Below are 23,765 nucleotides of genomic sequence, written 5' to 3'. Positions count from 1 at the left end.
AAGTAAAATCAGTTGGTAGAGATACTGAAATTGTCCTCAGCCTTTGATTAGTGGCACGGAGGAGATATGTTATGTGGCCGCGAACTACCATCTCTTCTCGTGATTGACCCAATTGATCTCCTTTGTACAGGGCAGCTTTGGATGTGCTTGATTGCATCCAAGAAGGTTGTCCACACTCTTTTAGATACATCTTAACTCTCTACCCATAGAATTGCCCTTAAATTCTCTTCTTACATTCATTCATCCTTCTTTGCCTCAGGCTTGTTCTGGGTTACGTCTCTCATGGTCACGCTCTTGCCCTGTAAGCCCTGAGCTGAATATTTTAACAATTCTGCATGAAAAACAATTGCTGCTGCCACGGCTTGTTGCAACATCCTGACGGCCTTGCCAGGAATTGCTTATGGAGCGATAGCTTTACGGTTCAAAGTGAACTGCCAAAGCCCAATGTCTAGCAGTAATACTGATAAAACAGAGTCGCGTTAGTTCTCCCCAAATCCAAAGAAAGCGTCTTCGAATTCTGTCCCTTCCGGATTCCCATATTCCGGATTCTCGTATTCCAAGTTAAATAAATCTTCAAAATTTGAATCTGTAGGTAAGGTATCCAGAAGGTCGTCTTGACCCTGATGCTGCTGTTGTGTTTGGGAGTTTTGATATTGCGAGTCAATGCCCGACTCAATTTGTTCAGCTTGGCCGAGTAAATCCGGCTGGCCTGAGTTGTTTGTAGCTGTGTTGGTGTTAGTCGGGAGGTCCAGCATATTGAAATCACCCGTCTCATCAAGATTTGCGGTTTGGTTGGACGCAGTATTGTCGTTGGTACTATTGGCGAAGTCTTCGAGACCACGGAGAAGGGAGGGTTCATCGTCAAGGGTCAAGTTTAGAGGGGATGCAGGGTTTGCAGGGGCGTCGGTATCTTGATTCGCGGACCGGTGGTCATTGAACATAGCGTCGAAATCCGAGTCAGTGTTTGCGGTGGTGGGGAGCGGGTCGAACAGGTCGTCTGCAGGAGGGCCGGCCGTTGTGGTGAGTGGTGCAGGGTGAGATGGCTGCGATGGAGCTGTGCCAGTAGGTTTGGCGCTTGGAGAAGATTTGTCCAGGGTGTTTTCAGGAACTGGGATTGCTTCAATCTTGGTCCTGTTGGCTTGCGCAGGCTGTGCTTCGTCCGTCATGGCGACGTCAACGTCCTTACTTGTGTCGCCGTCTTCAGAGTTGCCCTGCGCCGGCTGGCCTTTATCTGCGCAAGACTCTGCCGCAATGCGCTTCCGTTCTGCGGCCTCTGCTTGTTCCCGTTTCTCGCGATCGGCTTGCAGCACCGCAAAGTCCCTTCGCGTGACCATCTTAGCTCGGGTCTACAGACACCCAGTGTCAGCGCAGCCATGGTGGGGCCCGGGGGGTTCTGCTGAAGCTTACCAGCTCGTTCTCAAGCTCATCAAGGGAGTCGTGGAATCGCTCGAGGGCAGCAGGAATGGCGCGCTTCATGCCATACTGCGATTTGGCAGAATTTCCTGTTACTGGGTCTTTGAAGTAGCGGCCGGTTTGCATGAACTTGGAGAAGTTACTAAAAAGTACGTGGATACAGAGGAAGACGGATTTTTCTTACCACGAGATTCACCATAGCTTGCAAATTGTCAAGCGCAGGGGTCCCTGACTGAGAGTGTGGAGCAGACATTGCGGAGTGGAGGGGTAGGGTTCAAAAATGGAGTTTGCTAGTCACAAGAGAGGATTCTGGTGGGCTTTGTTGTGCGTCACTTTGAGGCGGGCCAAGCTCCGAGACAATGGACGCGCTCAACACCAAGCCCTATCGCGAACTTTATTGTCAGCCTGACCTGGATCGTGGTTATCCGAATGCGCTAGTTCACCAAGGGGTCGTTAGCGCAGTATCTCACGACAAGAAAAGACGGCTGAGTCAGTGCTGAGCAAAGCGCATCTGTCAAGGGGACCGCGACTGTGCAAAAAAGAATCAGGAACTGTTTGGCTTATCGAATTACTACCTACCTGAGCGCCTCTGTGCCTCTATACCTTTGTACCATTTGTATTATTTGTACCCTTTGCACCTTTGTAGCATTCAATAATTCACCATTGAGTCGGCACGTGTTTCTGCGGCGACTGCTCCGCGCGCAACCGTCTGGGGTTTGTGCTGCTGGATTTCATTAGTTATTGGAAATCGTCGCATGGCTTCTGCTAGAAAGGCCTCCCCTTAGCTTCTCTCTCCCTCTCCAGCTTATCCGTATCTCGGACTAAGATAGCATTTTATACCTCCCGGGCCAGCGGAATCAGCCCCGTATCTGACTCGCCCACATCCTAGCTTTCGCTCCTAAAACTCACACCCAGCCTTACCTGATCACTATTTCCCCAAAAGGGCCAAAATTACGTCGCTCGCCTGCTCGATCCCGCCTCGTCGGCCCAAACCAGCGTTTTATTTCGTCGGCACCTTTTCGCTGCAGCGGGCCGTTGGTTAGCGCTTTCTCTAATTTGCAGCTTCTGCGTGTCGACTCCAACCCTCCTCCTTCCTCACCCCACAGTCGACCAACTCATCCATCTTCCATCGTTGTTGGCGTCGGGTTCCGCTCCTGCTTCCTGCGCCTCTTCCTTTTCTCTTTCCTTCTCAGTTTCTTTGCCTGATTTCCCGTGTCTGTCTGAGTGCGCTATACGACTTTCCCAACTGCTTCTCTTCGCCTCGACCCAACTATACTTTTCAGCACTGCAGCTCCTGTTACACTTTTACCTCTCGCACACATATTTGGCCATCTTTTTCTTCCTGCCGTCATCGCTCTTCGAGTCTGGGTAGAGGGGAGATTGCGCTTCCATTTTCTTACACAGTATCCGTTTCGACATCCGCCGTCGCTCTGTCGCCTGTTCTCGCTGGCCCTCTGTCGAGAACCGCCTTCATCGACGCCGCTTAGAAAATCCATATAATACAATCGATACTGCCGCCATGTCCGAGTCCGCGACCTCAGCTGCCTCTTTACCTCCCCCCCCAGCCTCGGCTGGTGCGCCGGGTTACGATAATAATGCTCAGGGCAATGGACAAGCCAACCCCTCGCACATGCCTCCTCCGCCGCTTGCGCCGGTGATAATCCCGCAGAATACCAATCCCATCCCAACGGCGATTAGCTCTCCCTTATCTGGAGGCGTCATGTCCCCAACCAGCGGTGGTCCCGGCTACGTGCGTCGTGCAGCACCCGAACCAAACAAGCGGGCTCTATACGTTGGAGGATTAGATCCTCGCGTTACGGAGGATGTTCTACGGCAGATTTTCGAGACGACTGGCCATGTCCAGAACGTCAAGATTATTCCTGATAAAAATGTGCGTCATTCCTCCTTTTCAATCTCGTAATCATAATCTTCTAGTCAAAGAAATGCTGCACAGCGTGCTTTCGGGCGACGTGCGCGAGTTTACTTTGTTTAGAAGCCTCACGCAATGTCCATTCACTCATTCACTTGCACTATCATCATTATAGCCTATTTCCAATTTTACGGGCATATGACTCTCATCCTTCCTCTTACCATCTCAGCTTTTGATTTTTCAAACCCCAACTTAAAGTCTTGCTGCGAACACCCATCGCACTGACCGCTTACAGTTTCAGTCAAAGGGGTTCAACTACGGCTTCGTTGAATACGACGATCCAGGCGCAGCCGAGCGCGCCATGCAAACACTCAATGGTCGCCGCGTTCACAACACTGTAAGTTTCCAGCGCGCAAGGTCCTAAGCCTATCTTACTAAACCTTTAAGGAAATTCGTGTGAACTGGGCCTACCAGTCGAACAGTTCTACCAAAGAGGATACTTCCAACCATTTTCATATCTTTGTCGGCGATCTTTCAAATGAAGTCAACGATGAGGTTCTGCTCCAGGCGTTCTCAACCTTTGGCCCAGTCTCTGAGGCTCGCGTAATGTGGGACATGAAGACGGGCAGATCCCGCGGGTACGGCTTCGTTGCGTTCCGCGATCGTGCTGATGCCGAGAGAGCTCTCAGCTCCATGGATGGAGAGTGGCTCGGCTCCCGTGCGATCCGCTGCAACTGGGCCAACCAAAAGGGTCAGCCTTCGATTTCACAGCAGCAGGCTATGGCTTCGATGGGAATGACGCCAACGACGCCGTACGGCCATCATCACTTCCCAACCCATGGAGTACAGAGCTATGATATGATCGTTCAGCAGACCCCGCAATGGCAGACGACTTGCTATGTCGGCAATCTCACCCCGTACACGTCCCAGTCCGATTTAGTTCCACTCTTTCAAAATTTTGGCTATGTTGTTGAGACACGATTCCAATCTGACCGTGGCTTCGCCTTCATCAAGATGGATACTCATGAGAACGCAGCGATGGCAATTTGTCAGTTGAGCGGATATAATGTCAACGGTCGTCCTCTTAAGTGCAGCGTACGTGCCCAATCTGATCGTTCATTGATTGCTTCGCTAACCAATCCAATCTTGTAGTGGGGCAAGGATCGTCCCCCGACTGGCCAATTCGAAGGTTATTCTCCGGCTCAGGGACCCAACTCAGCCTACCCTCAGACTCCGAATGCCTACTTCCCGCAATATAGTGGGCCAGGCCCTATGTCACCACAGGGTACGCTAACTTACTTCGTTCCCAATCTCAACTTCACTAACTCTTCGTCACAGGACCCAGCCCTGGTGGTCAGCCATTTAACCAGAGCCAGGCTGGCTTTGGTGGCCCTGGCATGGCTCAACCTTACCAACAGATGCCCGGCAGCGCTGGTGGTTACGGTCGCGGCGCCCAACCCGCCCAGCAGTGGGGACAACCGAACACGGGCAACTTCGGTCAGGTCAACAATGGCTTTGGCGCATACCAGGGCTAAGGCCCTTCTCGGCCGCTTCACCCTTTCCTTGTGACCTAGAGTGTCTTTTCTAACCTGGCTTGGCTGTTTACGTGGATGCACTTGGATAGTATTCGTACTGTGATGATTAGGTTCCCCTGATGAGCTTCCCATAGAGCTTGTCTCACTTCTGTCTTGCGCACTTCCATGTCTCAAAATGCGTGCTTTGGTCTTCAGGGAAGGCTTTGTAGTGGCTTAGTTACACTTTCTGTATTCCTTCATTCCATAGGCCGGTACCTCTTCAGAGCGTCTTAACTGTTCATCGTGGCTTTAATGAATCTCCTTGTGGTGCATTGTTGCTGAAGGCGTCTCTTCTGATACAAAAATGTCTCCCATTGGCGTCATATGGAATACCCTTCCTTCCCTTTCTCCTGAAGATTTCAAATTGTCTGTCAAAAACGGCGTCCATCCGTAGTTCTGCATGTTGAGCTTTTTCCCTTGTTCGGTAGGATTTGATTGGTTATATGGAACAAATACTTGGTTAGGACAGATTCAATGTATTTAAGAGGCTTGCTGCACTCTCTACTTCATTCGCATAGTTTTCAAAGCAGTGCAGGATGTGGATTTCGATATTATCTAGTCTTGAATTAGTGTTAGTGGAGGAGACTCGCATTTTAGTGCACGCTGCACCATCTGTAATTAAGAGCACGTGATTAGTTAAAATCTTCAGCACATAAGTGCTCTTCAACAAAGCTTATAAACGTACTATGTCTATTTGCCATACATATTTACACTGAAGTATCTAGCTATATGTATTTCAATGCCAATGGCGGCAGTTTGGGCAATGTCACGAGGTGACGGTGGGGGAAACTCTTGGCGGAAACTCTTTAAACGGGTCCGTCGCGTAAGGGTCCTTACTAGTCTAGTTCCTCAGAACTTCGCGTGCACCCACGCTATTCACAACTCCATGCCGTCGCTCGACGCGCTTTGTATTTTCTTACTCTGGTTTCTTGTTGCTCTTTTCTTACACTGTATGCTCGTCGGATTCCTCCGATTGACTGCGTTTCTCCACCGGCCTAGATCGCCCTCGCCACCTCCCCTATTTCCAAAGCTTCCCATAATTCATCCTCAGCTTATAACGCGCCATCAATCCACCGCGCCCATGCTCAGGCAAGCTATCGATAGTCACAAGGCTATCAAGGCCTCACAGAAGCCTCCCACGCAACAACAATTTCTTTCCGTTGGTTTATCTGTCTCACAAAACGCCTTTAAGTCGAATCAACAAGCCTCTCACCACGGGACACGTCCTCTTTCTACTGGATTCAATGACGTCGTTAAACCAAGCCAAATATCAACACAGACGCGGGATGTCACCCCCTCGAATGGAGTCAAGCGGACGTCAGGTGGTTTGGCAAAGGTCCTAGATACGCATGAAGATTCCTTCGAATACCCGGTATTTGTCGCGGCCAATTCCCAGCGCAACCCAATTGTAATCGATGAACAGTCCCGAGTCAAATACACGGGAACCTTAGGGAACACGGTCTACTTTGATGAGAATGATTTCGATAGCGACATAGATTTAGATGTGGAGGACCCGGCCACGAAAGGAACTGTCAGCTACCCAAAACTTCCATTAGCAGACTCGACCGAGCTATCCTCGACGATCCTTAGGCCTACATTCCAATCGACAAAACCTGTCGCAGCTTCGTACACTACCCGACACTGGGAGGATCACTCTGATTCTGGATACATCTCACCACTTAATTCAACATACAAGCACACACCCGTACCTCAAAGCACATCGCCAACCCCTGTGCCTGCACCAGCTAGCAGCGCGCCTATACCTTGGTCTTCGTCACCGGTGGAACATTTCAACATACCTCCAAACGTCTCTAAACTACGACAATTCGTCTACGAAGGGCCCGAAAGATTAGAGGAACAACCTCGACCGTCCAAACGCCGTACAATACCATGGCTTGAGAAACAGAAAAAGGCTGAACCGGTACCAGAACCGCCTAGACCACATGGATCAGGAAGACCACGTAAAGAGGAGCAAAATTTCGGCGAATTCACACCCTTACCAAAGGACTCCACTAAAACAGCATATCCATGGAATACCACGGCTAGTGCTGTAAAGGAGCAACAGAAGAACCTGCGTCAAGCAAATAGGAAACTAATAAAGACTAATGAGGTAACGCCGGAGGGATTCAAAGAAGCTGTTGCGAAGAAGCGGAAGAGCAATATTTCGCGCATATTCTTAAGCGAGGAACAACAGCATGTTTTGAGTCTCGTCGTGGACCACAAGAGGAGCGTGTTTTTCACAGGATCTGCAGGTTAGCTATTTCATCTCTTCGCATGATATTCAATTAGCATATTTCCTTACATGTGGCAGGAACCGGAAAATCTGTGCTTTTGCGTGAGATAATCTCAGCACTACGGAGGAAATATATCAGGGAACCAGACCGAGTAGCAGTGACTGCTTCTACTGGTCTTGCTGCTTGTAACGTTGGTGGTGTGACCTTACACAGCTTTGCGGGAATTGGATTAGGTAAGGAGTCAGCCGAAGAGCTAGTCAAGAAGGTTAGAAAGAACCAGAAGGCAAGGCATCGGTGGATGCGGACTAAAGTCCTGATCGTCGACGAGGTTTCAATGGTAGACGGAGACTTATTTGACAAACTTGAGCAAATCGCTCGGACAATTCGAAATAATGGTCGCCCATTCGGCGGCATCCAGTTAGTCATCACGGGCGACTTCTTTCAATTGCCGCCTGTACCAGACAGTGGGAAAGCCGCGAAGTTCGCGTTTGATGCTGGGACGTGGATTGCGGCTATTGAGCATACAATCGGGCTCCATCATGTTTTCCGACAAAAGGACCCAGAATTTGCGAACATGCTAAACGAAATGCGAGAAGGTCGTTTGACACCAGCTTCTATTAATGCATTCAAGAAACTAGACCGTAAATTAGCATTCGAGGATGACCTGGAGGCCACCGAGTTATTTCCTACGCGTCAAGAAGTCGATCGAGCAAACACCTTACGGATGCAGCAATTACACGGGGAGATTCATACCTTCGAAGCACGAGATGGTGGGACTGTCACTGACAAGGCATTTCGCGATAAGCTACTGCAAAGCTGCATGGCGCCTGAGGTCATTCACCTTAAGAAAGGCTCCCAGGTGATGCTGATCAAAAATATGGACGACACTCTCGTCAACGGATCTCTGGGAAAGGTCGTTGGCTTCATGAGTGAGCAGACATTCGATAGATATCACCAAAACGAAGAAGAGTTCCTCGCTATGCATGGCGACGGAGGCGAGGAAATAGCTCATCCAGACATGAAATTAAAAACTAAAACTGACCTCCTTGGCGCCAGCACCTCACAAACCTTTCCACTCGTTCGCTTTGTTATCGCTGATGGCACCACCCGTGACTTGCTCTGCCAGCGCGAGCCGTGGAAAATTGAGTTACCAAACGGTGAAGTCCAAGCGTCGCGCTCACAAGTGCCACTCATTCTGGCTTGGGCTCTGTCGATCCACAAAGCACAAGGTCAAACCCTGGAACGGGTGAAAGTCGATCTTGGCAAAGTATTTGAAAAAGGCCAGGCCTACGTGGCGCTCAGTCGGGCGACGACCATGCAAGGCTTACAGGTGCTAAGATTTGATCCGAGGAAGGTGGTCGCACATGAGAAAGTCCGCAGCTTCTACAGCAGCTTGACTAGGGCGGAGCAGGCAGGCGGGGATACTAAGGTGACAAATAAGAGTGCGCAAGCCGGGATCAAAGCGAGTGCATATGAGAAGAGCTTTGTTAGTAAGGAGGCTTAAGATGATGAAGACGCTATGGGCGCAATACACTCCTACGGATGATACGTTTCAATAATTTTGTTTAGCATGGCATGGGAAGGAGTATTATTTTTAGCTTCTGCGATAATAATAACAGTAGTAAGCGTTGCATGTCTGCTATCAATGCACAGCTGGCACCTAGGCTAGGTATTATCATGGTCTTCTTTATTCCGCAACAATGATTAGATATACAGTTCATAGAGAGTACAACAGTGATCTTCTCCATTTAAAGGACTTATATTGAGCAGGCGTTAGGTTACACCAATCTCGTTCGTTTCGGGAATACTATATCTGGACCTATGATTGTCTGCATAGTGTGAGTCACTTCCATTTTAAACCGCTCTTCAACTCGTGGTGGCATACAATATCCTATACGGTTAGGTTGTACGAGTGCTTTCGATGTGATGTTCCAGTTACGCCTTCATTAGTAGCTTTAGACAGTTGTACGGATTATACAAGTGCTTTATTTGGTCAATTCTGGAGGTCTTCCGGCGTTTGTCCTGATCTTAGATAAGGTGGTGAGGAATGAATGAATAGTACCTCACTTAGTCGTACTTCTCCCTTCATTGACGTCGACGTCGCCTGAGACTAGTCATGAGTAGACTTCACAGTTAGTAACAGCGTATGCGAGAAATCTGTCCAAGGTATCTAAATGAGTAGCAGACATAATTGTACGATGATACCTTTGTCGAACGGAGCAGTTAAGAAGCAGAACTCTGTCGAATTAATGTAGGCTGTTGAGCCTCAATATATACAGTCAAGTGAAATAACTGAGACACCCTTAATCTATACCCACATAGGAAACAGGACAACGATCGTAATTAACGCGTCGTTCGACACTTTTACTCATTTAAAATATTTATCCATTGAAGGCGACGTGAAAGATGTGTGGCTTTACGGTCGTATAATGGGGTACGAATGACTGAAATTTGGCATACTATTTCGCGCATGAATTGTGCTTGCCGCTCGCTATACATTACTCACACGTCGCTCCTCCCTCGCTCTGAAAACAGTACCTTGAGCTTCTAGAAATCAGCGTTATTAGATATTGTCAGACCACTGAGTAGGCTGGCGGAAATGATACATATGATGCTCTATGAGTAAGAATCTAAGGGGCTCGGTGGCCCGCGCGCCATCACGTGACCTATCACGTGCACGTCGCTGAGTTTAAAGGACTGCCCAAGTACCCCGGTCTATCGCGCAAGTTGGCGTGCCCTTACTCGCGAATCAGACTACACACCAAACTAGGATGCTACTTCAAATTCAATCGCAGCTCGTGGTTGCGGAACTTACCCTACATAGCTATATATACTTCAAATGAATTAAAATACCTTCAAACTACTAAATAAATCCGTATTTTGCCCGCTTAGACCGTACCAGCGGCACCCATTTATCATTCAGGTGGTTCAAGGAACCAGACGTATCCTTATTTGGAGCTCCAATGTGGATTCGGCTTCGATGTGGATTTAGATTAGGCCTTCTAATTAGTGGATTGGAGTGGATCTATCTGTCGATAAGGTGGCAATGACGTAACAGTTTTAAACCGACGTCAGTATCGACGTCAGCCTTTGCTACCTACCTCATGTATATATGGTCTCATAGATCAATCTTCACAGTTTTCCTGACCTCAATTTTCCGGTTGACACTATCCCTTAACCAACTGGCGTCCATAGAGTAAGTGGTCCGTGCTGTATAGCGAATTCGAACTACGCGAAAAGTCGATTGGGTTGATCTAATTGGCTGATTCTTATCGATAATGCGTGGACGAATTTCAGCGGGTTAAGGGATAGTTAATTTAACTCTTGGTGTTTACGGCTCGGCTGAGTTATCTCAGGTATCAATAAGTTAGGTATAACACACCGAGTTTTCCCTGACCATGCCGAGCTGTAAGCCCAATCCCCGGCTCACACTTATTGGACAGCGTTTAACTGTCGCATCCCATCCCCATCTAGGTTTGGTCTTAAAGGTGGGAAGATCTTCACTGGGATATCTCTGAGAATAACATCATTATTATAAATTGTGCTATTAAAGGAGCTCTGAAATAAAGACTGATTGATCTGGATCTGGCAATGGAATTGTATGGTGTGCCAAGTGGAGCTAGTCACGGGACCAGCACTTTGCACCTCGATCGAACCTGTCACATGGAAAACAGGGGGAAAGTGACGTTCACATGGAAAAGAGCTCAAAACAAGGCCCATGTATTGAAGTCCAGATTTTGTTGGGAGAGATATCTTTTGGTAGTCACCAAGTTATGGACGTCCCTAAGAAAGGAAATTGTCAGATCAGACATAAATCCGTTTGTACAGCATCACAGTACTACAAGCCACTCCACGAGAGGACATACGAGGCAGAGGAATCGCACTCGGAGAGGCTCATAACCCATATATTTTACTATACAGGCGCCGCTCCTAGTTGAGTAAAAAGCATCGTCGTCGTCGTCATCATCACCGCTGACAACGGCATCGACATGATAGGAACATCAATCTGGGACTACATCTTCATCCGGTCCTGTATATTCTTCCTACACTGGATTGCGCCTCTTAGTATCCTCTATTGCCTCACCATCTCTCTTGTTCATCCCTCTCCCATCTATGTTTCTTGGATACTAGAAGCCTGGGCCACCTTCGAGACAGCATTCTATTTCCTTGTCTACCTTCCGCGCAGATTCTACCTCCAAGCAGCTGCGACGCACCCAACGCCCGCCTGCGGCGAACGCCGCCGTCTACTCTTCCAGCGTTGCTACGAGAATATTCCTGATCCCGAACGGTATCTATCAAAATGGTTCTTGGACGCTCCAGCGTCGGAGATCAAGCGTGAGAACGTCAAGGACTTCTTTCGGTGGGCGTTTTTCAATACAGGAGAGTCTGGTCTGGTGGATGATGAGGAGCTAGAGGAGTATATTGGGGAGATGGAGAAGTTGCTAGGGAGGAAGTTAGAAGCCGGAAGGGGGAATGCAAAATGCTTGAGGTTGACGCTCGACAAAGTCGATATGTTACATCGGAGCTTGATGTGGTACCTGGTGAGCTCCTCCAGAAAGATGCAGGCAGATTCGTCGTTTCACAGCACGAGCTAGATTGCTGATCCTTACTCCTTTCTATAGTGTGTGTTTATTGTCGACACAATAGCGTCTGGCTACATGCGCTACCACTCCTTCAACTTCCACCGCACTTCTCTCCTCCAATTTCTCACTATTTTCCCCTTCCGCCCGCTCGCTCTCATCAGCCCCCATCTTTCTCCAGCGAAGACTCTCACCTACTGGCACCGCCCTCACACCTCCAAAACGAGACTCCCTATCCTATTCATCCACGGCATCGGCATCGGACTCTATCCGTATGTGAACTTCTTAGCTGAGTTGAATGTGGGAGATGAGACAGATGGGTTAGATGGAGAGCTGGGAATCATCGCGGTNGAGATTATGCCTGTGAGCTTCAGGATTACAGGCGAGGCGTTGCAGAAAGACGAGATGTGCCATGAGATTCATTGCATATTGAAGGCTCATGGATGGGAAAAGTTTGTGTTAGTGTCACATTCGTAGGTATTCCCTTTCGCTTTCTCTACGTGTCTTCACCATTAATACTGATGCTAACAATATATGAAGGTACGGAAGCGTGATCTCTACACATCTCCTTCAGACTCCACATATCAAACAGAAGGTCGGGGCGATCCTATTTGTGGACCCAGTGTCTTTCTTGCTGCATCTCCCAGATGTGGCGTACAATTTTGTAAGGCCTTCCCTATCCGGATAAATCCTAGCTAACCCCTTTCCCACTTTAGATCCGCCGTAAACCAATCCGCGCTAACGAACACCAACTGTACTACTTCGCCTCCAAAGACATGGGCGTCTCGCACACGCTTTCTCGACGCTTCTTCTGGAGCGAGAACATCCTGTGGAAGGAAGATATCCAGTGCCAACGTGTGACTGTGGTGCTAGGCGGGAAAGATCTGATCGTTGACACGGAAGTTGTTGGGACGTATCTAACGGGTGCGGATTATGGGAGTCGGGAGACGGGAAGCTGGAAGGAGGGAGAATGGAAGGGAGATGAGTTGGATGTGCTGTGGTTTCGGGAATTGGATCATGCGCAGGTGTTTGATAAGAAGGGGACGAGAGGGAGGTTGGTAGATGTTGTTAGGAGGTATTGTACTCAAAAATAGCTCTCGGCATTGTGTGTTTTCGATGACTACGGATAGAGGAGATCGACAGGTAGAAAGCGTCAGTCCAGGTTTATGTCGCCTCTGGCGAAAGATAGTGATAACGCGGTTAACGGGAAAGAGTAAGGCGTAACAATTATACGAAGCTCTATTATACGATCTTCAGCGCCTTCTATATTAACCGACGTAGCCTTACCGTACTACTTTCTCTTATAAATTCTATTACGAGATTTAAAGCCTTCTAACTAGCTAATTAACCACTTAGGCTCTAGTAGCTCTGCTAATATAGGTATATCATTCTATAATTAAGTTTTAGTATAAATAAGATTGTCCCTAATAGGAATGCGAGTATTACGGAGTAAGTATAAGCGACGATAATATATAGCGAAGTAGATACTACTAAGCTATGTATATAAACTATATAATAAAGTTAAGACGTTGCGTAAGAAAAGGAGGTAAGGAAATAGGAAGAAAAGGGTATATATTGTTAACTTGGTTGCTTAGTTAATATAAGTATAGGGTAGAATAGGATTTAGGTAGTAGTCCTAGCAGAACTTAGTAGGATTTAGCAGAGAAATATAGAACTGCCAAGGCTTCAAAAGTGACGCTCACCCATTAATTATTTATCGAGTTTTTCAGACCTGCTCAACAGCCAGTTAATCGGATTCTGGACTATCCGACAAGTCCTCCTCATCTCCAGCCCAATCGAACACCCTCCCCATAACCTTCTCGCCATTTTTGAACTCAATCTTAATAAAACCATCGCGGTACGCGTCAGTCTCATAAGCCCTCAGTCGATTAATCACTTCAACACTAGGAGCAAACCAGGCCACTCCTTCAATAACAGCACCGGTCTTGCCGTGCACAAGAACCGGGTATTTGCCCCAGTACCGAAGCCCCACATGGTGGACCTTCGCGTACATGACATCCGGTATTTCTTCCAACCCAGCAATAGACGCGAGCCATGATGGATCCTTGAGAGTGCCATAGAAGAAGTACCACATAGGGCGAGGCGCATAAGGGTCGTTAGTCGGGGTAATGCTTTTACCCTCCCTGATGGCCGCTTTAATGCCGCGGAACTTTCTTTGCATTGCAGACTCGTGTTGAGTGGAAGGTTGTTGCGCCATCTGGTCGTGTGGAAGTAGCGGATGTGGAGCGCAAGTGATTTCTAGAAAAGTATGTCTGTGATTCTCTTAGCTATAAATATTATTTGTTAGCTAGCAATAAATTTATAAACTCACGAGTTTTATGCAAAGGGCGCTTGCAGAGGCTTAAGATCAACTGGAGGCAGGCGACCGTAGGTGATGGTACATGTATTGACCGCTTAGTAAAAAACGCAGAAAGAGAGGTGCTAGTGCATGCTAGGGCACTTTAAGATGTCTTCCAAAATTCTAGACAAAATCCATTCTTTTGGCTATTCTACATTAGGTACCCTGAATCCCCACGAGCTTTACGAGGCTCCTCTGTGAGGGCGACCTCTTCACCTGGGTACTTTCACAAGTAATTCAGAGACTTCAAACTTACTGTTGGCCACGGAGGTAGCTTTACCTATGGGTAATATTGACCTGTGACGACGGCTGTCAGACATCAGTATTAGCCTAATATCGTCTTGTTACACCACCCTCTAGGGACCCCTGTAGGGGGTCAATTCTCTTATGTATATTAGGGCTCTTAGAGCCACCTTGAATAAAACAGATCGCTCGTTTAATTCTGTGTCTCTACCCATTAGCTAGCTAACGTCATTTGTCTTGATACCTGCCTGGCTGAAAGTTATGAGCCCGGTAACCTTCTGAGCACCAGGGAGATCTTAGTGGCCAGACGACTACCACTAAGCCTCTTTGAGCATAGTTTGTCACGAAATATCGCGTGCTTTACGCGTAAGCGCGTTTCTTTACGCAACCTTAAAATAAAAGCTAATATGGCAACCAAGGACTCTATAAACCCTCTTTTGCTGACCTAGAAAGACTGGCCTATATGGTTTTAATTTATCCGCCAAGAAGCAAGTTTTGCGAAGATTTGGGACTATGTCGACCCAGATAAGACGGAGAACGAAATTAAAGAAAACAATAAGCCAGCCATACCTTCGATAGCAGCAGCTCCTACAGCACCTGCAGCAGCATCTGCAGCAGCACCTGCAGATCCTGCAGCACCAGCAGCGGATCCTGCAGCTCCTGTAGCACCAGTAGCGGCTCCTGCAGCTCTAGCAGCAACTCCATCATCTACTGGAACAGCTATACCTGGGTTATTAAGTCAAGGACAACAAACTCAGCAATCTCTAGAGATATAGAGAATGCTCTTTGAGCTCTACAAGCTCCAACAATAGGATTACCTAAAACGGGAAGAGAAGCTCTACACGTTTGCAGCACTCTTGCATGCCACCGTGGGCACTAACTTCTCTGGGTATCTTAAGAATCTTACCACACCATATTCGGTTCTAAGACAGCTAAAGAAGGTAGTAAAGCCATCTTAAGCTACGTTGCAGCAAATGGTATTGGACGATCTCAAGAAACGGAAACAAGGGCCTAAACGCCAGATACTGGAGTTATGGCTTTAGCTTTATATTACCATTATACAGAACGGCGAAGAGCTAGAGGAAGGGTTGATAGAGGTAATAGAAAGCAGCATTATACGAGCCTTTGTCCAGGACTGTGAGGAGATCTATTTAGCTCTGTACTATGCCTTTATCTAAAAGGTAGTGAAGAGGTTAGAGAAGCTCGAAATGGCGATAATAATTAAGGAATTTAACCTCCTCTATAAGCATCCAAATACAGGATATAACGCCCATACTACACTCTTAGGGCAGCCAGCTGTAGATCCTACAACGTCTACTACCCTAGTACCTTCTCAATTACCTAAGGCAAAGTGCTTTACTTGTGGTTTACCCTATAAGTTAAAGAATTACAAGTAACTGTTTTAGTCTCTTTAAGGTTTAAACTTTATACCAAATGATAAGTATTTAAGAAAGTGTTAAGAATGGCTTAAGGTCTTAATAAATAAGTAGTATTACAACAGAAGGCTTAAGCAAATTGAGAAGGAAGGTCCTAGGTTAAGGACGTTTATATTAGCTTTATCTACTACTAAAAAGATCAAGGATCTAGACAGGCCCCAAGCTACAGCGGCTGCTATATTAACATCCTACTTATCGTCATTATTATAGGAACATCCGGATCTGTCTTTAATTAATGCCTAGGGTTACAACACTATAGCAGACACCCACTTCTACAACGATATCAGGTACTTCTATAACCTTAAGCTATATATATCTACAGCAATAGCTGGAGATTCTGGGGCAGAAATCCATAGATACGGTGATATTAACTTGGTAATTGATGTAGGGAAATAACGCCTAACTCGGTATCTAACATTAAGGAACGTAATATACGCTCCCTATTTTTATACTAATCTAATATCCGCAGCAAAGCTCCGTAGGGTTAGAATAATTATCGACTAATCTACAAACCATCTGCGCTATAAGGATAACGGTAGCCTCTTTAGCAACCTTATGGAATACGGAGGTCTCTACCTTATCGATACCATTACCTGCTTACCACCTACTCCTACTACCTACGCTATATTTACCAGATTTAAGACCTTAGCATATAACAAAGTATGGCATTAACGCTTACTACACTGTGATATAGAGTCAGTAGATTATCTACCGACTGCGGTAAATGGGGTTAAAGTGGTTAAGACGGATAGAGGAAGAACTCCGTATAGTATACCACTTTATAAACTATGTGTTCTTAGAAAGATAACCTAGTAGATATCTTATAGAATATTAGCAAAGGGAACCTATCCTTTTAAACGTATATACTTTAATATTATTATAGAAAAGGATGGGTTTAATAGAGACATATATGTAGCTCACTTTTAGTGTGACTATATAAAGTACCATCGTGCTTTTCTTATTAAGAACTACAAGTAAGAGACACTGCTCCCACTCTTTAAATCAATAATAGCATTTACGAAGAAATTTGATGCTTAAGGTATCCGCATTTAGCATATAGATAAGGAGTAAGGTATAGGCGCTAGGGTAAAGAACCTCATCTAGCTTAACGGAGGTATTATTAAGTAATTAACGCTATATACCCTAGCTCAAAATAGACCTATAGAGAGGTTAGGGAGAGCCATTTCTAAATAAGTAAGGACTGCTATTATTAAAGCAAAGTTACCCGTGGATTTATGGCCCGAGTTTATACTTCTTGTAGTATTCCTACTTAATCAAACTCCTATTAAGTCTATTAACTAAAAGACCCCATTTAAGATACTGTATAAACGGAAGCCATGGCTAGTAGGACTTCGTATAGCCGGATCTTTAACCTACGTGCTTATTAAATACAGCATTCCTAGGAAGGCAAAGTTTAAGCTACAAGCCTAAATAGATTATCTCGTCAGTATAGAAGCGTTAAATATCTATAGGATATGGATACTAACCACTAACCACATTATCCGATCTCGTAATGTACGAATTAATAAGTTAAAGAGATATTAATCTCCCAAAATACCAGAACACCTTATTATCTTGTAGGCTTAAAGGGACCGTTTTTAGCAAGTCTAGGACCTACTAGATAATCTTTAAGATAGCAGTAAGGACTGGATGGAGAACTTTAACAAAGAACTAGATATAGGGCTGCCGTATTTAGCAAATATTAACGTTACTCCTATGTTAAAAAGCATTTAGATCTTAATAGAAGAACTCCGTTAGCTATCTACCCTAGGGCTAACTCCTACCCTAGGGCTAACTCCAGAACTGTCTGAACTATTAGCGTCTTTAGCGCCTTAGCAATCACCATCTACTGCGGTATCTACGCCACAGACACCATCTATTACTTAGTCATCTTCTAAAGTCACCAAACCACCGTTTATAGATCCTATACCTCATTCCAAACCTCAGACGACAGTAGGCTCATCGTCAGGGGGTAAAAAACGTTCTAGCCGTGAAAAGCGGTCTACAGCAAAGAAGAAAGATATGCCAAATCAGGATTTACAACGACAAGCCTTTACGGTTTAAATTAATGATGGTAATGATTTCATTAATCTAGATACAACACTATTGGCTTACGCTTTCTATACTACTGCTACAAAGACATACGGACATCGAGACGACTTTCCACTACCACCAAAGTCATAAAAAGAGATGCTTAATCATAAGTACACTACAGAGTTTAAAGCAGCTGCTTACATTAAGATAAAGGCCTTAACAGGAAAGCAGACCTAGAACAAGGTACGACTAATCAAAAAGGTCCATTGACTTCCTACTATATAGGTCTTTACGTACAAGGAAGATTCAGACAGCTTCATCACGAGATTTAAGGCTCGTCTAGTTATCCGCGGAGACCTTTAAGCAGTCTCACAAGAGGAGGTTAAAGCTATAACGGCAGCCTATCGAACCTTCCGTCTACTATATACTCTCATCGCTGGCTTCAACCTCAATGTTATACAGATTGACGCCGTTAACGCCTTCGTCAATGCCTTAGTTAACAATAAGGTCTACCTCGTTCCCCCTGAGGGTATAGACCTACCGCCTAAATTCTCCCTCTGTCTAAGAAAGGCAATATACGGACTACGTAAATCTCCAAAGTTATAGTTTTTAGAAATGTCTGCTACTCTGCGAAGCATAGGTTTAAAAGCTATACCAAACAAGCCGTGTCTCTATATACACCCTACCAAACCTATCTTTATATTCTTCTACGTTAACAATATCCTAATTATAGGATACCCAAGCTGTCGACAGCAGATAGAGGACATCCTAAAGCAGCTATAAGATCGATTTGAGATCCGCCAAATACCTCAGTTCACGTCATTCCTAAATACTCGTGTTATAAGAGATCGATAAAAAGGAAAGCTCTAGCTCTATCTAGATTAGTATCTCAAGAAGCTAGTCTTAATATACCATCTAGAGTATCTAAAGCCATCAGCTACACCATTATTGGGCTAGGAATTAACACTATATAAGGGAGAAGCTACGCCGAATCAGATAAAAGGATATCAACGCCGTATAGGTTCTGCAATATATCCTACATCTACTACACAACCAGACGTCGCTTTTTTAGTCAGCAGGCTAGCTGAGTTCTTGCAAAATCCGTTACCAGCTTATCTTGCGGAGATTAATAGATTACTTACCTATCTCTACGATACCAGATACCTCGCTCTCGAGTTCTCTACTATTACGCCGTATAAGATAAACCAGGTTCTAAAAGCTGCTTCTAATGCCAGCTTTACTAACAATACTCTAACACGACGGAGCTCATAGGGTTTCTTAATAAGCTTATTTAATGGACCTATAGTATAGTAGGCAACTAGATAAAAGGCAGTTACTAAGTCTACTATAGAAGCAGAACTCCTGGCTCTCTTATACGTTGGTGGGGAGGTAGAGCATATAGTTCGGATATTCAAAGCCATCAGATTCGATCCAGAACAGGACATTATTATTAATTGCGACAATTAGCAGTCAGTACGGATCGTGACGAAGGAGACTCCTACGGTATCTACAAAACTCCGACACGTAGATATCTATTAATTCTGGCTTCGCCAAGAAGTCCAAAACGGAAGCTTTGTCGTACAATGGGTACCAACGAGCGAGATGGTTGCAGATGGACTAACTAAAGCTCTATTAAAGCAAAATCATCAAAAATTCGTCGATGTGGTAGGGCTCCGCGATATCAGACATCTGGTTAATTGACGCTTAGCAAAGCTTACCACCAGCTCGTCTATTACGACTACCTAATCCGGTAATCCAGCTCTACCGCTCTACGCCAGATCTGAGGGGGTGTGTTGGCCACGGAGGTAGCTTTACCTATGGGTAATATTGACCTGTGACGACGGCTGTCAGACATTAGTATTAGCCTAATATCGTCTTGTTACACCACCCTCTAGGGACCCCTGTAGGGGGTCAATTCTCTTATGTATATTAGGGCTCTTAGAGCCACCTTGAATAAAACAGATCGCTCGTTTAATTCTGTGTCTCTACCCATTAGCTAGCTAACGTCATTTGTCTTGATACCTGCCTGGCTGAAACTTACCAGAGCACCTAAGGGAAAACCCAATAAGGCACACTCATCTATTTAGCCAGCGCTCCCATATAGCAGTGAGCTAGCTAGTTATTAGCGTTGACTCGTTCATCCCACTCTTGTATTTGTTGATAATTGAATCAAGCACTAACTACCAGAGCTCCGTTTTCAGTAGTATTCAGCCTCCCTAGCCTTTCCGTTTGTGTCCAGTCACACTGTGCTCGAAGACCAATTAACGATGCCCACAATGCGGATACCCGCATCTCAACCATGTTCCCAAACGCCTCTATGGACCAAGATCGTTGGCGTCGTCTGCAGGTCTCGGACGTCTCATTAAACACAACAAAGACGACGTTTTGTATACTTCTAGAAGCCATCTGCTCCTATTCCATCATGCTGTGCAACTCCCGCTTCTCCAGTCCCGTACCAGCCTGTCCATATCCAGTCCTCTTCCACTCGAAGGTGTCACTCATAGATGGAAATGTCTTACGGGGCGTTCAACGACCCATCACACGACACTGTGCTCCCACAAATACTGCAAGACGAATCCTTAATCCATGTGCTCAACAGTCTAGCCGATCCCGACTTTCCTCAATACCCCGACAACTCGCTCGAAAACTTCAACATTTTATCCCCAGAGCCTTTGCAGTTCACTACGAGCAACCCACTAACCACCAGGATCTCAACGCCCTCACTCTCCAACCGTTCCCAAGATACACTCACCGATTTCGCCTCTCCACTTCTCTACCAAGACTCCCCCGTCCGCTCCGAGCCCTGCACTCCGCAACTTCACCACCAACTCTCCAACCACAGCCCTAGTAGGACTGACTCCAGCCTCCCTCCGCACCCCCAAAACATCAACCACTTCAACCCGCCACCAAACCAGCCCCCTCCATCCCACCCCGCAGCGCTCCCTAGCCCAACCATAGCTTCCACCCACGACAAAATCCTCCACTACACCCTCCACCGCCGATCCCACAGCCAACCGCCTCAAGAAGCGCCCTTCTTCCTCCCAGCCCCCAGCAGCGCCCGCCCCATCACCAGCCGCATCTCACCCCCGCACGCCGCCCGCCGGCGCCGCCACCCCTACGCGCGCGCCCGCAGCCGCACGCGCGAGGGCCCCACCTCCGCGCCCCCAACAGCGCAAAGCACGGAGTCGCCCCGGCCCCAAGGCCTCGACTGCCCGAGGTTTGTGCGGATGCAGAGCGTGGACGCGCAGAGTCCGCGGGCGATCGAGGTCGGGGCGGCGCGGGTGATCGTGGGCTCGCCGCTGCCCGGAGCGCTGGGGTTGGTTGAGGAGGAGGGCGGGGTGGCTACAGGGCGGGTGGAGGTGGTGCTGGGGCTGGTGGGTGAGATTGAGAGACAGTTGCAGGAGGGGCTGAGGGGGTGCGGGGTGGTTAGGGGGCTCTTGGTGAAGGCAGAGAAGGGGGAGGGGGGAGGTGAGGTTGAGAGTGCTAAGCTGTGAGTTTTATACGCTTCTTTTCAAATCTTTCGTCCGTCTGGGCCTGACCAGCTGGTTGGGCTAATGCTGATTGATTGCTTAGCCTGCGTTTGGGAAAGCGGAGTGTGACTCCGACTTCGGTCCCAGAGCCGGACGCGTTCATAGAGTCACTTCCTCAAGTGAAGTTAGAGCTTGCAAGGTGTCGACGTGGTAGTAGGTGAAACTGGGAAGGTTGAATGATCCACCGATGAGAGACATCCGATGTATTTTTCTAATGTCATAATGCGGCTGTTTATTAATTATATTTTTTCCACAAAAATTAGTTGGATGGATAATAGCGAAGGCCATATTCTTCTCGTCACTCTTAATCAATGTGAAAAAAGAAGTCTGCCTAGAAAATTATTCCTGCTCATAATCCCCTTAATTCCTACGCGCTTATCAATACGGGAACAGCGGTTTTGTTTACTTTTATTGGCCCGAGGTACAGGGTCGGCGAGGTTCAGTGTCGCCGCCCCCCCCGTGCGCGCAGCAGCGATGGCATCTAATTTCGCTTAAGCTTCGCCTAAATTAGTATGTAGAGCTAGCAGAATTAGATGTAGTGGCTGCTAGGAGGAGGGTCGCCTTGCACTTGAAGCTATTCGTAACTTCTCTTCCTTACTAATATCGTGATATTTGCTCTAGACTTTGGTGTAACTCTTATCGTCGCCTCTGTTAAATATGGCGCCCTATATGCATAAATGGTAATACATCTTCCTAGAAATCCTCACTAACGCTAGTGCCACTAATTAATAGTGTAGTATTTAAGCTAAATACTCTTATAAAGCTATTTAATAAATTTAATAGAAACTAGAGAGGTATCCCATGCAACGCTGCTTCGCGTCCAACGGTTATCGATAAGGATCAGCCAATCAAATCGTTAGGATCATTGAGCCGTGATGAGGTAAGACTGCATTTGAAAATGGTGTTCGCGCACGGACCAACTCTTGTTGGACGCCAGCGTTGCATGGGATAGAAGGATAAGGCTTGGTTATATATACTTCGGCCTAAAAAGGACGCTAAGCTCTTAGATAATTATTATATTAGTTTGCCAACTTAATAAGTGTAACGGAATCCCCCAGAAGGTACATATCAGATGAGACAGAAGGAGGTTTCATCTATATTCCATCTACGTCCCAGAAGACACGGTCAGACAGATAAGGGACAAAGGGTTTTGCTAGCGTCTTAGAAGGATTATATAGGGAGCTGGTTCTCCTCTAGAGAAGAGCCAGCGATTAGTCTCTAAATAGAAGAGGTTAGAAAGCATTTGTCCTTTATTACGTAAAGCTTATTCTACCTTAACCTATCTTCTACTTACCTATAACTCTTATTCTATACTATTAATTAGATAATTATACGTTCCGGTTAAACCAGCCTTTTATAATTCTAATTGCTTATAATCCTTTACAAAAGGAACGTATGGCTATTAATTAACAATAACGGGCTATACCTCCTTACCCCCTAAAATAACGCCCCTACTGTAAAAGGCTTAAAGAGTCTCCCTAAAGGAGCGTATTCCCTCTTCCTATAAAGAAGCTATAGCTAGTCTATCTAACCTTATAAGACCCTTAGAAATGATTACCAATGGGGAGTTATTAGAGCGGTCGCTACGCGAGACCCTATAAAAAATAAAGGAGTTAGAGATATAATTAAGATAAGTATATTAAGACTACTAAGAATAATTATAAGGACAATTAGGGGAAGTATAGACACCCTAGATATAAAGCGGACTTAAAGGGGCAACGCTATACTACGCTATAATATTAGAAAGACCTAAATTCTGTATAAAGGAATTTAATAAGTACTATAGTAATAGTCTCCGGAATTATAATCGTTTTATCCATTAATATAAAACTAAGTTTTAGCTAGATCCGTAATATTACTCTAATAAGTATAATTAGACACTAATTACTTCTACCTTCCTACGTAGTACCGTTAAGAGTTTATAGATATGCTATAAGAAGAAACTTACTATATCCCTTAAATTTAGCGAACTTAAGTCCTAGTTAGTTAATTAGGTCTAAAACCCTACTAATTAAGGAATAGATTATAACTAGTAATACTATAACGCTAAATAGCAAGAAGGCTAGAGTATAGTCTAGTTTATAAACTACTTAGAAGAGCTAAAAGATAATATACCCTACTTAGGCCTATAGGATAATACTATTTAGTCTAGCACTAAAGATATATAGTAAAGTTAATAAAATAAAGAGGAGTAAAAAGACAGCCTATAAAGAATTAAAATTTTTAAGAAATTATAAAGCACCTATAGAAATACTACCCGTTTATTATATATAGGGATTATAATAGTATACTACCTTTATAGGAATTGTCACTAAAGCTTAGAATAAAGGCATCCGTAAAGTATAAAGTCAATTCCTAATAATAGGGCATCTTAGAGGTACCTAAGAAGCACTATATAAAGCTATTCTATAAGAAGAAGAAAAAAACCAGATAATAACTATAACGGCGCTAGAGCGCGTCACCTGCTAAATTCTACTCAAGTTCTGCTATAT

General features: G+C 45.8%; 7 protein-coding genes across 7 annotated transcripts; 3 read left to right on the top strand and 4 right to left on the bottom strand.

Moving 5' to 3' along the window:
• Positions 1-479: 479 nt before the first annotated feature.
• K441DRAFT_679318 (uncharacterized protein) lies at positions 480-1,666 on the bottom strand (the record flags this gene model as incomplete). The annotated part of the gene is made up of 3 exons (XM_067651251.1): positions 480-1,346; positions 1,408-1,542; positions 1,598-1,666. The coding sequence occupies 3 exons, from the start codon at positions 1,664-1,666 to the stop codon at positions 480-482; spliced, it is 1,071 nt and encodes a 356-aa protein (XP_067501432.1).
• A 1,266-nt stretch (positions 1,667-2,932) lies between these two features.
• K441DRAFT_572383 (uncharacterized protein) lies at positions 2,933-4,818 on the top strand (the record flags this gene model as incomplete). Its single annotated transcript, XM_067644014.1, has 5 exons — positions 2,933-3,304; positions 3,579-3,680; positions 3,731-4,378; positions 4,436-4,568; positions 4,622-4,818. The coding sequence occupies 5 exons, from the start codon at positions 2,933-2,935 to the stop codon at positions 4,816-4,818; spliced, it is 1,452 nt and encodes a 483-aa protein (XP_067501431.1).
• A 2,324-nt stretch (positions 4,819-7,142) lies between these two features.
• K441DRAFT_572332 (uncharacterized protein) lies at positions 7,143-7,532 on the bottom strand (the record flags this gene model as incomplete). The annotated part of the gene is made up of 1 exon (XM_067644010.1): positions 7,143-7,532. A coding segment is annotated over one exon (390 nt), but the record flags the coding sequence as incomplete, so codon positions are not given.
• Positions 7,533-8,625: 1,093 nt separating this feature from the next.
• K441DRAFT_195227 (uncharacterized protein) lies at positions 8,626-8,932 on the bottom strand. Its single transcript, XM_067640452.1, has one exon. The coding sequence runs from the start codon at positions 8,837-8,839 to the stop codon at positions 8,657-8,659; it is 183 nt and encodes a 60-aa protein (XP_067501429.1). The 5' UTR covers positions 8,840-8,932; the 3' UTR covers positions 8,626-8,656.
• Positions 8,933-10,813: 1,881 nt separating this feature from the next.
• On the top strand, positions 10,814-12,824 carry K441DRAFT_663973 (uncharacterized protein). The gene is made up of 4 exons (XM_067649279.1): positions 10,814-11,632; positions 11,714-12,144; positions 12,212-12,335; positions 12,388-12,824. The coding sequence occupies exons 1-4, from the start codon at positions 11,081-11,083 to the stop codon at positions 12,763-12,765; spliced, it is 1,485 nt and encodes a 494-aa protein (XP_067501428.1). The 5' UTR covers positions 10,814-11,080; the 3' UTR covers positions 12,766-12,824.
• Positions 12,825-13,099: 275 nt separating this feature from the next.
• K441DRAFT_663972 (uncharacterized protein) lies at positions 13,100-14,070 on the bottom strand. Its single transcript, XM_067649278.1, has 3 exons — positions 14,004-14,070; positions 13,375-13,944; positions 13,100-13,307 (listed from the first exon to the last, which is right to left on the bottom strand). Exon 2 carries the CDS (start codon positions 13,887-13,889, stop codon positions 13,419-13,421), a length of 471 nt encoding a protein of 156 aa, XP_067501427.1. The 5' UTR covers positions 13,890-13,944; positions 14,004-14,070; the 3' UTR covers positions 13,100-13,307; positions 13,375-13,418.
• Positions 14,071-20,053: 5,983 nt separating this feature from the next.
• Positions 20,054-21,445, top strand: K441DRAFT_698168 (uncharacterized protein). The gene is made up of 2 exons (XM_067653042.1): positions 20,054-21,233; positions 21,317-21,445. Exons 1-2 carry the CDS (start codon positions 20,248-20,250, stop codon positions 21,432-21,434), a joined length of 1,104 nt encoding a protein of 367 aa, XP_067501426.1. The 5' UTR covers positions 20,054-20,247; the 3' UTR covers positions 21,435-21,445.
• Positions 21,446-23,765: the final 2,320 nt, after the last annotated feature.

The sequence above is a fragment of the Cenococcum geophilum genome (genome assembly GCF_001692895.1).
Source record: "Cenococcum geophilum 1.58 unplaced genomic scaffold K441scaffold_35, whole genome shotgun sequence".
NCBI lineage: Eukaryota > Fungi > Ascomycota > Dothideomycetes > Gloniales > Gloniaceae > Cenococcum > Cenococcum geophilum.
This window is presented reverse-complemented; position numbering and strand designations above follow the sequence as displayed.

Bases quoted from the DNA above. Each gene is read 5' to 3' on its own strand.
- K441DRAFT_195227 (XM_067640452.1), bottom strand. From the start codon at position 8,839: ATGGAGAAGATCACTGTTGTACTCTCTATGAACTGTATATCTAATCAT.
- K441DRAFT_663972 (XM_067649278.1), bottom strand. From the start codon at position 13,889: ATGGCGCAACAACCTTCCACTCAACACGAGTCTGCAATGCAAAGAAAG.
- K441DRAFT_698168 (XM_067653042.1), top strand. From the start codon at position 20,248: ATGGAAATGTCTTACGGGGCGTTCAACGACCCATCACACGACACTGTG. The intron at 21,234-21,316 runs GTGAGTTTTATA...TTGATTGCTTAG, and splicing joins GAGGTTGAGAGTGCTAAGCT to CCTGCGTTTGGGAAAGCGGA.